We start from the raw sequence: 12,809 nt of genomic DNA, 5'->3' as shown, positions 1-12,809 counted from the left end.
GTGCATGCTCTGTTGCCTGTGTCTATGTGCCTGTGGTTCTGTCAGTGTGATCATGTGATGTATCTGACCCCAGGAATGTGTCAATAAAGTTTCCCCTTCCTGGGACAATGAATTCACGGTGTTCTTATTTCAATTTCCAGGAGTGTATATTCTCAGGTTTTATGTTTTTTGCAAGTCTACATCATAAATTCATAGCCCCTGTGAAAAACCCATAAGATAATGCTAAAATGCTCCAATTTTACATTTCTTCCTAGAAATGTTTACCTCGATTCGAAGTTCTTACTTGGTGTTTCACTTGACTTTGTCCCGTTTTCTTCCTATTGACATGACTGAGTATTTCTGATGTACTGTATTCAGCAACAATGTCAATTGTCAACGTTTTACATTCAAATGCTGAGGTCTCGAAGAATATGCTCAGTCATAAGCAAGGAACTGTTACCCATTTTCAGCTAGTGAACTCTAATTGGCTGGTGACTTTGTAAGTCACCCAATAGCCACCACACCACACTAACACACACATAATGAGCTCGTCTACTGGATGCATGGAGACGTGAATTGGCCCTTTAATGACGGGAATGCAGGTAGGGGTGAAAGCATTTTGTGAAGAGCTGAAAATATACTTTTCATGCAAATGATTTGACACAACAGAGATGTCACACGGAAATAGAAGAACGGTTTTGCGATATCACATTTTAAGGACTTGTGTTCAAATCTGACACGATACAGTTGCAAAAACTACATACACTACTCACCTATATACTTTGCACCACACACTGTAGATCGTAACGTTTGCCAGCGGTGAAGCTTGTAATGTCAACTGGGGAAGTAAACTTATTTTTTCGTGTCTCTGTTTCTCTCATCAAGCCCAAAATAACACTTTAACGGTGGTGAGCATATGAAGTGCAGCTCATAAGAAAAGCATTAAACACTAACAGCAATGGTGACAAAGTTTGTCATTAAGCAGGTGTCTGTATTTATGCTTATGGTTTAACTACTGAGCTGCTGTGATATTTTTGGCTTAATTTGAGATGTTCATCAATTTTTTCTTTTTTCTGGGTAAGGACAAAGGTTGATCTCTCAAAATTGCGTGTCTTTAACATATAATCTGTGGTCATAGCATCTCAGATAGCTCGATGACCTTGTATCTAGATACCAATTTCAATTTTTTGATTGGTTTTTACTTGCTCTTACACATCTGTGATTTTTTAAGAACTGATTATATTCACTGCCACAAATTATTGTATAAACATTGTATTGTACATTTAATTTCCTTCACTTAGATTTTATACACTGTATTGGAGAAGATTGTGATTTTTAATTACGTAAACCAATTCCAGTGTTTTTGCTTACATTTTGGGGTTTTTTAATATTTTCCTCTATTCTGCATTTTCGTCAATTTTGTGTTTTTTAAGTCTGGACTGCATGAAAACGTAAAATACAGGTTTCACTGTAGTAAGCAAAAAACATTTGTTTTCTCATTTTGTGGGAGCTGTCTGAGAAAAAGTTTCAATAATCTTTGAAATTACGTGTCAAGTTTGTTAGACATTGTTAGGTTCTCTCATTCTCAAACACTGGGTATTTGCATGCTGTGAGCTATGCTGCCTCAAGACGCATCCAAAGTTCACGTGTTAAACCCTTAATGTCAAAATTATATCTCTGCCTGAGTAGGCTTTGACAACATTTTAACTTTTGAGATTTGGTCAATAATTGTATGAAATACCGAAAATAAAACTGTCAGACAGGTGATCAGCAACCACAACTAGGCGGCTGTGCCCTGAGTTCGTCGTTTGGTATTTAGACTGATAGGTATACTTCCATTTCGAACAAAACACTTAGAAAAAAGTGCTGGAAAAATAAGCATCAAAATGCCAAAATTTGCAAAAAATAACACAAAACATGGGAAAAACTATAATCTGTTTAAAATTACTTTGTAACTGACAAAAGGCAGAGGTTGGGAGCAGACTTACTGGCTCGTACACAACATGCGACAAGCTCATGCAATCGACAGTTGTGTGCATGCGCTCACTCCCTCACTCACTCACTCGTGCATGCAAGCAGGTAACACACTATTCCACTAACAGCTGCACGCCATCTGTAACTGAAACACTTTCACTATTTTGTCTGCGTAGTCACTAGAACGGCTTTTAGAATTTAATGAAACAAGAAACTGTTCAATGTTATTTTCATTACACATTCTCCCATGCTTTCATTATTGCTCCCTCCGTGTGTGTTACAACATTATGCCAGTCTCATGACAAGGTTCAGTTTATAGCATCCTTTACCAATCTTTTCACTTCTGCTAACATAACTCTTTCTTTATGACACACAACCTGCAACTTGGCCCCATATGGCTCCAAAGGAATTGAAGTGGCATTGGTATGGTGGCAGTCTGAGGACCCTGCAGTCATATTTCTTTTGCCATTTTATCACCAATGTACAGAGATAAAGGTGGTTTATTCTGAGCCACAAGATCCAGTAATTCACCCTTTCTACAATCATATGGTACGGGAATGTTTTTTCACTGTATCCGGTCAATAACATTTTCTAGAGACTACTGTATGCACATTAGCAAGGACAGTCGAATGATACAAAGCATTGCCTATGACTATCACTGAAGGCTTGCTCAAGTTTCTTCAAAGTGAATTTTTAAACCACCAATGAAATGTGACTGCTCATTTCTCAGCAATTCTATTCTTTTAAATCTAAATAACAACATACAGATTTTCAAGAATACAGCAGATGTACATAAATGGAGAAGAGTTAATCTACTACTCTTTCCAGAGGGTTATGGCATGGTGACAGTTACTGAATCATGTGTCCAGCCTGTACTTGTTGAATGGCTTGCCTTTAACAATGTTTCGTCAAGCCAACCAATATCGTCAAACAAGAATGAAATTTTCACTCTGCAGCGGAGTGTGAACTGATATTGAACTTCCTGGCAGATTACAACTGTGTACCGAACTGAGATTTGAACCCAGGACCTTTGCAACCCAGGACCTTTGCAACCCAGGACCTTTGCAACCCAGGACCTTTGCAACCCAGGACCTTTGCCTTTTGTGGGCAAATGCTCTATTGACTGAGCTACCCAAAAATTCGACTCACAACCCATCCTTACAGCTTTACTTCCACCAGTACGTCTCCTACCATCCAAACATCACATTAAGTTTTCCAGCAAAACTTGCAAGAGTAGCACTCCTGAAAGAAAGTACACTGCAAAGACGTGGCTTAGCCACAACTTGGGGGATGTTCCTGGAACGAAATTTTCACACTAGTGGTGCGTCCGCTGATAAGGAACTTCCTGGCAGATTAAAACTGTCTACTGGATGGAGATCAAACTTGGGACCTTTTCCTTTTATGGGCAAGTGCTATACCAACTGAACTACCCAAGCATGACTCACAACCTGTCTTCACACTCCACTGCAGAGTGAATATTTCATTCTGTAAACATCCTCCACATTCTGGCTAAGCCATGTCTCCGCAATATCCTCTCTTCCAAGAGAGCTAGTCTTGCAAGTTACTTCTGCAAAGTTTAGAAGGTAGGAGACGAGCTACTGGTAGGCATGGGCTGTGAGTTGTGCTTGGGTAGATTAGTCAGAAGAGCACTTGCCTGTGGAAGGCAAAGATCCCGAGTTTGAGTCTTGGTCTGGCACACAGTTTTAATCTGCCAGCAAGTTTTAATACAGTCAAAGTTTTCTTTTGATACTGTCTTCAAAAATCAGCACCACCATGCAGCAATATCATCTCTCTCCGTTATGAGCTTTCTTCCGTCAATTTTTTTATTTATCTGAAGCCTAAACCATGCACTACATTTCCCACTGACAATTTGTTGCCTCCACGAAGTTCTGCTTTTTCTCAGGAAGCCTTCAGTTTATCGAGGGTTGGATGTTATTTTCTCAAATACTAATTGTAAATATGATGTCGATTTGCATTTGCCTGAAAATCATCCATACTTGTCAAACACTTCTCAAATTCTGGCCAAAGAACATTGGCTTGAAACATTTTGTAATTTGCATCTAGACAGTTATTTAGGGTAGTCAAGATAACTGGGAAACCCTGTATATTACCAAAACCTTACAACCCAGCTTACTGATAAAACAAAATTCATAGCATTCATAGCATGCGGCACAATCTTCACCTGCAATAGAACTGATGAGCTGCGTTTGCATAGAAGTCTTTGTACACGCTGATGGAGTCCTTTAACTCAAAATTTCTTAACAAGTAGTGCAACATCTGTAGTGATATCACATAGTGTGTATAGTTTTTTTCTATGGTAGCTTAAAATGACATCATGCTACTTGCATATTACGTAGACCTGACGCACCAAATTGTCATTTTCAGAAGTAATAAAATAAAATGGGTATACGTAAATTATTCCACAAAATGAGGCGGTGAACAATAGTAATTTTTGGAAGACAGACAAAAATAAGGAGTTTTTATGGACCCTTCAAATTTAGTAGTTGAAATACGAACTTTTTAAGGATTTTAAGGAGGCGTATGAGCCATGTAACAATTTCAATAGTGTCATCAATTTTACTTTCAAACACGTGTACCAGCAGCACCAAGCATTTTGCCTCCGGAATAAAGTCCTGGCTAGCAACTCTGTCTCATAATTTATTAGGTTTCTTGATTGAATCTTCCTTTGACACGAACACTGAACAATGTGTCATTCATCTCAATCATAATGTAGCCCACAAGGACTATGCCCAATAACACATTTCTCATATAAACCAATCAGCTCCCTGAGATGTTCGTTGACTACCCTGGCTGGTATCATTATCAGAGCTGCATCCACTAAGGTTGTGGCACATCACAGTACCACTTACAGCTCTCTGATCGTTGCTATGGATGAGAGCAGGATTGCACTGAGGCTATGAAGGATTTACAAGAGAATGAAATTGTCAAAAGCAATCTGTCTACGTAATGTGATGCTTACAGTGCACAAAGCAGCATAATCCATACACATTATAAAGATGTATGTATGTATGTATGTATGTATGTATGTATAGGGTGACATTTATTGAACTACACGAAATAAAATCATCATAACTTCTAAATGGTTTGCTTTAGGATGTTCAAACTGCACGGTTGTCCTTGGGGCATGGTAGGAGTTGGTATACACTGTATGGTTTGGTTTAGCAACAAAGTCCACTTTCATTTGGATAGGTTAGTCAATAAGAAAAATTGTCGCATTTGAGGGACTGAGAATCGGCATTTCGCGATCGAGAAGTTTCTAAACCCTCAACCGGTGACTGTGCGGTGTGGAATGTCCAGTCACAGAATAATCGGTGCAATATTCCTTGATGGCACAGTGACTAACTGTACATGAAGGATTTGGAAGATTATTTCATCCTCATTATCAGCAATGACCCTTATTTCAACAAGATGTGGCTCTTGCAAGATGGAGCTTGTCCCATTGAAGCAGGAGAATGTATGATGTCCTGGAGGAGCACTTTGGGGACTGCATTCTGGCACTCATGTATACAGACGTCACTGCATGGTCCTTGATTGGTAGCCACATTCTCCAGATCTGAACACATGCCACTCTTTTCATGGGGCTATATTAAAGACAAGGTGTACAGCAATAACCCCAAAACCATCGCTGAGCTGAAAACAACCATTCAGGAGGTCATAGACAGGATCAATGTACTGACACTTCAACAGGTCATGCAGAATTTCGCTATTCATCTGCGCCACATCATTGGTAATGATGGCAGGCATATCGAACAAGTCATAACCTAAATCCGAATATCTGTAGTGATGTTTACATGTTGAATCAAGTGTGTGCACACACTGCAGTTTGTAACTAATTTACTTTTTTTTCCGTATAGTTCAATAATTGTCACTCTGTATATATGTTACGTTCCACACTTCCTCCTAAACCACAGATCAGTTTCTACCAACCTTGGTGCACACACCACTTTCTGTCTAGAAAGAAGCACTGTGAGGGAAAGAACCCCCCCCCCCCCCCAATCAAAGGGGTGTGGATGATAAAGGTGACAATGCACGAACACCAATACTTCAGTCATCCAATATTGGAGAATGAAAGCACTTAGAGACTTGGAAGAAACTTTTCACATAATTTCAAAACTTTTATGAGACTTTCTCGCCAACACCTCCCACAAAATGATGGAAAGAATATGTTTATCACTTACTACGTTTTTGCTGTTCATGCAGTAAAATTGCCATATTTGGCATGATGTTTTAATTTATTACTTTTTCACTACTAATGTTATTTGCAACACATTTTGCAGACAGTATTAACATATACCACTGAATGCATTTGCAAAAACATCTGTATGACACACAGTTCAGGAAATATGGTGTCTCAAACACTGAACTGCAAGAAAACACTGAACTGCAAAACAACAAAACTCCAGTGTTAAATTCAATAAATGATACATGTGAAATACGTTAAACATAGGTGAAAAGTGCGCATACGGGCAAAACCGCATGTAAAAAGTTCCTCCTAAATGCCTGGATCGATTTATCAATTTCTGCCAATCTTGGTACACACATTCTTACTAACTGAAAATATATACTGTGGGGAAAAGAAATAACAACTTGCTATTGGAGAGATGGTGATAATGTGGACAGAGAAGGGGGAGAAGCTGATGTACAGACCGAGGGGGGATGAGGAGATGGACAGAGAGAGGAAGCAGGAAATGGGCAGAGAAAGGGAAGAGGAGAAGGTGGACAGAGAAGTGGGGGCAAGAAATAGACAGAGATACAAAAGAGAAAAGACAGAGAGAGCGGGCAAGAGATGGAAAGAGGGTGAAGGAGCATATGGAAAGACAGTGAAGGAGAACAGACAACAGAGAAAGGAAAGAAGAGGAGAGGAACAGAGGCAGGACAATGAAAGAAATAGAGGAAGAGACGGAGGAGGGGAGAGGGGGGGGGGAAGAAATGGACAGTGGGGTAATAGAGGAGGTGATGGAAAAGGGGGGGGGGGGAGGAAGACATGGACTAATAGAAGATTGGAACAAATACATACCCAGGCTACACATGCTCAGCTAGTACATAAATACATGTGTGAATAGTGGCTCAGGGTTGTGATCTTTCATCCATTAGTGTAGTAACAGTCATGACCATGACAATAGTAACCTGAATGGAAAGCCATTCCAATTGCCATCCTCTCCATGAAGAACTCCTTGTGCTTCTTGGTAAGGGGGGACAGCAGGAGCTCTGCCAACTGACGAGGCGACATCATAGGAAAGCGCACGTGTGACATTGTGGCCACCACCAGCTGCTCCATATGCGCATTCTTTGACTCTTCGCCGGCAAGGCGTTGCTCCTGTAGATCCAGCCAGCGAACGACACAGCTGCAACACATTCTCATATTACCACTTCACTAAAAAAGGAAACGAAAAACCTGAAAATAATTGTAAATCTGGAAAGCAGAGGGGCTTTCCCTCCACTTCAGGAAGAAAGCAAGATTAGGATTTAATGTAGTAATGAAAGTGGACATTGCATCACACTCATTTTGATGAAGAACACAATCCACCATCCCATTTTAGTGTGGAACTTGATCCTTTGGGTGGCGAGCACCAAAGTAGTATAAATTACTTCTGTAGTAACTCTTTACTTCTTTGGTCTGGACTGCTTCAGTAAATTACTTCTGGAGTAATACACACTTTTAGAAACTGTTGGAGAGCTCAATTTCTATTTGCTTCTTTAGTTGTAACTAAAGTATTAACATCTTTTTACTAAAGAAGTAAGCCACTTCTGCACACTGCTGGTACATGCATTATGTTCCTGCTTTGAAAATATTGATTGCTACAATTTTAGAAGCTAGAAAGGATTATTAAACTGAATTATTAAAATTGGAAAATCTAAATGCTACTGTACTAATTGATGGTAAGATCTGTGTATTATGAAAAAGAAACATTATATTACTGGATGAATCTATTGTTAACCCCACTATCTACAGCTACCAATGTCCATTGTTGGTTGGTGACACGTATTAATTTAAGCGCCAGTTTGAGTTACGAGTTAGCATCGACATGGAGGTAGCCAAGGAACATTCAAAAAACATACCAGGAAATGAAAGAGAGTGGTTTGCTGAAATAATGAAAAAGTACATAACTACAATTGAATCTAAAAAGGAAGATGTCAAAATGCTAAAAAGGAAAAAAAGGATGCTTGGGAAAAAATACTCGAATACAATGCAGAAGCTCTTACACAAAGATCACAAGAACAGCTTAAAGTAATTTGGAAAGACTTGAAAGTAAAAACAAAGAAAATGAAAGCTACATGTAATCAAGAACAATTTCAAACTGGCAGTGGAGTAGGTGAGATGAAGATCGATGATCTAAGCCAAATGGTTGTTGATATGATCCCACACGTTTTCGAGAGGATAGCTGGAGTTAATGACAATGACACACCTGGAGATAATGTGAGACTTTCAAGCAATTTCAATGATGATAACTGCTCTGAAGGTACCAATGAAACTGCTGTAGGTGGAACTTTATCCCACAGTCATGAACCTTGGCCTGCATTCTCTGGTCAGAGCTTATCAGAAGATGCATCTCGCAAAAGAGACAGAGAACATGCGGTTGTAGTGAAGAACAGAGTGTCGTTAAAAAAAAGCAGACAAGCTTCATTCCTTAAAAATGCTTTTAAAACGAGAGGAATACAATGCAAAAATGTTATTAATAGAAAGACAAAGAGAAATCATGGAAGAAGAACAAAACCTTAAAATGGAAATTATGAATAAGTTCAAGAACGTAACGGAGCAAACTTCAGGTTCCAGTTCTTCAGCCAATGTGCTCGAGAAATTTGGGTTTTTGTGAATGAATAAGAAAATATTTATATGTATAAAACATCTTTTCTTTCCATGATATTTTTTCAAATGGTTTATATTTTATTGTATGGAATCATGTTTGTGTTTATCGTTTCAGCATTGGTACTAATTTTTGTTAATACCATATTCTAATATTTATCTGAATTTGCAATATTATAAAAGAAGTCTTTATTTAGGAATAATGGAAACATTGTATGACTTTGTATACAAAATTAAGAAATAAAATGAGAATGTTAATCCCCTAACAAAAAAGTAAGAAAGAAAAAAAGAATGTAACTATAAAATTACATATAAATAAAATGAGTCACTTTTCACTGCAATAGTGACAATGCGGTGGCTTATTTATTCATTTAAGAAAGGAACATCTTTACATTAACTTCTAATTTTACTAGCAAACTAGATACAATTTTAATTGAAGTAATTAAGTATAATAGACATTCTGACAGCTTGGCCTGCAGCATCTGCTTCTGGCTGAAACGCATTTTGTTCGAGGTGAGTCATCTCCACAGCATCAGGGTGAAACTCATTTCTAACTATATTCCAAAGCTTTGTAGAACTGCAGCAGCCACAATAGCATTCCCACACTTGTTTGGTTTAAACTGCATTGTTTTAGTGAGAATTTGGAAACATTTCTTCCAAACACCGAATGCTTGCTCTATTACACATCTGGTAGCAATATATCCTCTACTGTAGCACCATTCGGCACCTGTGTGGGCTCAGAACAGAGGCATCATACGATGTTTGGAGAGAGCATATCCACCATCTCCAATAAGCAACCCATCATATTGTGCATTTTCAAATTCTGCAGCAACTCAACTATTGTCCCAAATGCGTTCATCATGCGTGGAACCCAGTCAACGGCTTACCACATTCAAAAGCTTCATATTGGCATCACCGATGATAAAAGAAATTCTTGCAATTTCTGTATATTTCTGCTTGTGCCCCAGAAGCACAAAGTATGGGTATACGTACACATCTATGACCACTATGAGATTTGGGAATTCACCAGTTCGATAGAATTCCCTTTTGTTCTTTGATAGACATTTTTGGCTCAGTGGCATGGACACACACAGTGGTTTCAATGCAATTAAACTGTTTATCACACTGTTAAAAGCTCTTCCAGCAGTAGTAAGATGGATATTAATGAGATATTACATGGATATTAATGAGATAACCTGCCATGATTTGATAAGTACCTGAGCGAAAGATTCGCAGTCCACAAAGAAGTTGCAGCCTAGGAGACAAAGCTTGTTTCTTGAGTCAAAATTATGCTGCAGTAATGCCTCCAGCATACCAACCAAACAATTCAAAAGATTCCTTATGAAACTCAAAACCGCTCTTTGAAATCACTGTCGCTATACGTCACAAATGGGTCCCTTCGCTCCATTACAACCCTTATTCTTGGGACGTTCACTTCTTCCTCCATCTCCATACATTCTTTGTTTGTAGTCCAGGTAATCCATAGAATTTGACAGTTCAAACACAGGACTCAAAGATCACACCTCACTCTCTTACTTTACTCCTACTTCTACCTAAGAGTAAATTTTGGCCTTATTTTCTCCTTAAGTTACTAAAATTGTAGCATACTCTTCAATGGTGCTCTCCACCAGGAATGGAGTAAATAAATTTACTTCAGAAGTAAATGAAAAAGGTACCCCTTTAATTCACTACTATAGACTGAAAGCTGCCAATTTCCTTCCCTCTTAGTAACTTACTACTTTAGTTTCACTTACTACTGGTTGGTGCTCGCCACCCATTAAGTCAGATCTCTTCCACATACTATTAGCTGGCCATTTGTAATACATATAAAACATTTTTGGTAATTTTCTTCTTATGTATTTAGTGAAAAGGCTTTGCATTTCGTGTATCACTGAACAGCACAGGTGCCATTGTGCCCTAATAATAGACAATTTTTGGAACAAAATTTAATCATCATGTTGTATGGAAAAGCGTATTTTCATCTGAAAATAAGACCAATAATATGATGTAATCAAAATCTATTATTGTAAAGAAAATATTGGTAGTAGTGCCACTAAAGACAAATCAAAGTCTTTTACAAATAATGGCATGCATACTAAAATTACCTCTACATAAAAGTTCAAATACTATCATAAACAGATTACGATAATAAAGTTGCACACACAGGGTTGCCCCAAGTTTCCTCAAATGAAATTCCCTGACATTTCCCTGATTTTCACACAAGTTGTAGCATTTTTCCCCAACAAATTTTGAGATCTCAAGGGTAAATAAAGACATAAGTTGACAAAAGACTGTAAGGACTTCCGTATTTCTCTTCCGTTTTGTTTTGTTCTAGGGTGCAGAAACAACTTGGGTCATAAACGCCCATGTCAAAACTGTGAAACATGAAGACAAAGACAGAAGTTAAAAATGAATATGCCTCAATCCCCGATGATGGAAGAGAAGACAGCTAGAAACAGGGATGTGGAGAAAGATCTACAAAATAAGCAATAGAGAAATGAAGTCAAGCACTAACAATTACATGGCCACTGGCATATGAGATATAACAGGTAAAATGCCAATAACTCAAGCGGTAAAAGAAAAAAATGGCGGCATTACGTCGGGAAATGGTGGACAGTTAAAACTTGGTGCAATGTGCATAAAGTGGTGTGGGAGCGCCATTTAACAAATGGTGATGGCTAACAAGGCAGTGCCCAATACGCACCATAGTTAAAATGACTTCCTTGCAGCAGGAAGGTTGAGAGGTGGTCTTCCAAGCTGCTGGGACAGACTTAATAACCCGGAACTTATTCCCTGGAATGGAGAACCAGCGGCAATGCCATAGTGACACCACCTCCTGACAGATGACAACATAGAGATCATCAGAGGGAATGTAATAAATAGTGGGCTGAGGTACAAGGACAGCAGCCTTGGCAGCACCCTCGTTTCCTGTCAGACCGACGTGACCAGAAACCCACATAAACATCACAGCGGCTCCATCAAGAGCGAGCAAGTGAAAGCTTTCCTGGACTCGTTGCACTAAGGGATGGACGGTGTACAGTGCACAGAGGCTTTGAAGAGCGCTGAGATAGTCTGAGCAGATGACACAATTGAAAAGCCTGTGTCACCGGATGTACTCCGTGGCCTGATACAGGGCGAACAGCTCTGCTGTAAATACTGAGCAGTGTGCTGGAAGCCGATACTGAAAAACATCTGCACCAACAACAAAGGAACAAAATGGCTCTGAGCACTATGGGACTTAACATTTCAGGTCATCAGTCCCCTAGAACTTAGAACTACTTAAACTTAACTAACGTAAGGACATCACACACATCCATGCCCGAGGCTGGATTCGAACCTGCAACCATAGCGGTCGTGCGGTTCCAGACTGAAGCGCCTAGAACCGCTCTGCCACCAGCGGCCGGCAATGAAGGAACACCCAACACCACAATCAGTCTGAGAGCCACCACTGTACACAAAGGTAAGATAGTGAAATTCCATGTGAAGTTTGTGAAACTGAAGGTGATAGAGCAAGGCTCGTGTAGTGCCATTAGGAAGCGAATGAAGGCCAAGTGAACACAGGCTGTCGCACGAAGCCAAGGTGGTGAAGAGTTCACATCCACCGGGAAGGTTGCAGGGAGCATGGAGTTAATCTGCTGGAGCAAGAGACGAAAGTGAACTCCACGAGGTGACGAGAAGATGGATAAACCCCATACTGGTGATCACAGGAGTCATCAAAGAAGGAAGCACAGGATGGGTGGCTACGAATGGCAGACAAACGGAATGCATATTTCCTGAGGAGAAACTGAGCAGTAGGACAGCAGTAGTTTGGCAACCTTGCATACAGACACCCATACGGGCTAGTGTAAGGTGCCAGTGGCGAAACGGATGCCATGGTGGTGGATAGTTTGAGACGGCATAAGAGGGACAGACGTGCAGAAGCATAAACAAAGCACCCATAGTCTAGTTTCGAACGGACTAGGGACCGGTACAAATGGAGGAGGGTGGTTCGATCTGCACCCCAGGAAGTACCATTAAGGACAAGTAGGAC

The 12,809-nt window shown here is 39.6% G+C and overlaps 1 protein-coding gene across 1 annotated transcript in view; it reads right to left on the bottom strand.

The window, feature by feature from the left end:
- Nucleotides 1–12,809, bottom strand: part of LOC126210053 (BTB/POZ domain-containing protein 17) — a 141,103-nt gene that overhangs the window by 16,971 nt on the left and 111,323 nt on the right. The window contains exon 7 of the mRNA XM_049939170.1: nucleotides 7,102–7,319. Coding sequence (XP_049795127.1) covers nucleotides 7,102–7,319 — 218 coding nt within the window. The remainder of the gene's footprint in view (nucleotides 1–7,101; nucleotides 7,320–12,809) is intronic.

The sequence above is a fragment of the Schistocerca nitens genome, chromosome 10, assembly GCF_023898315.1.
Source record: "Schistocerca nitens isolate TAMUIC-IGC-003100 chromosome 10, iqSchNite1.1, whole genome shotgun sequence".
NCBI classification, from domain to species: domain Eukaryota; kingdom Metazoa; phylum Arthropoda; class Insecta; order Orthoptera; family Acrididae; genus Schistocerca; species Schistocerca nitens.
The sequence above is the reverse complement of the archived record's forward strand: the minus strand, read 5'-3'. Positions and strand labels throughout refer to the sequence as shown.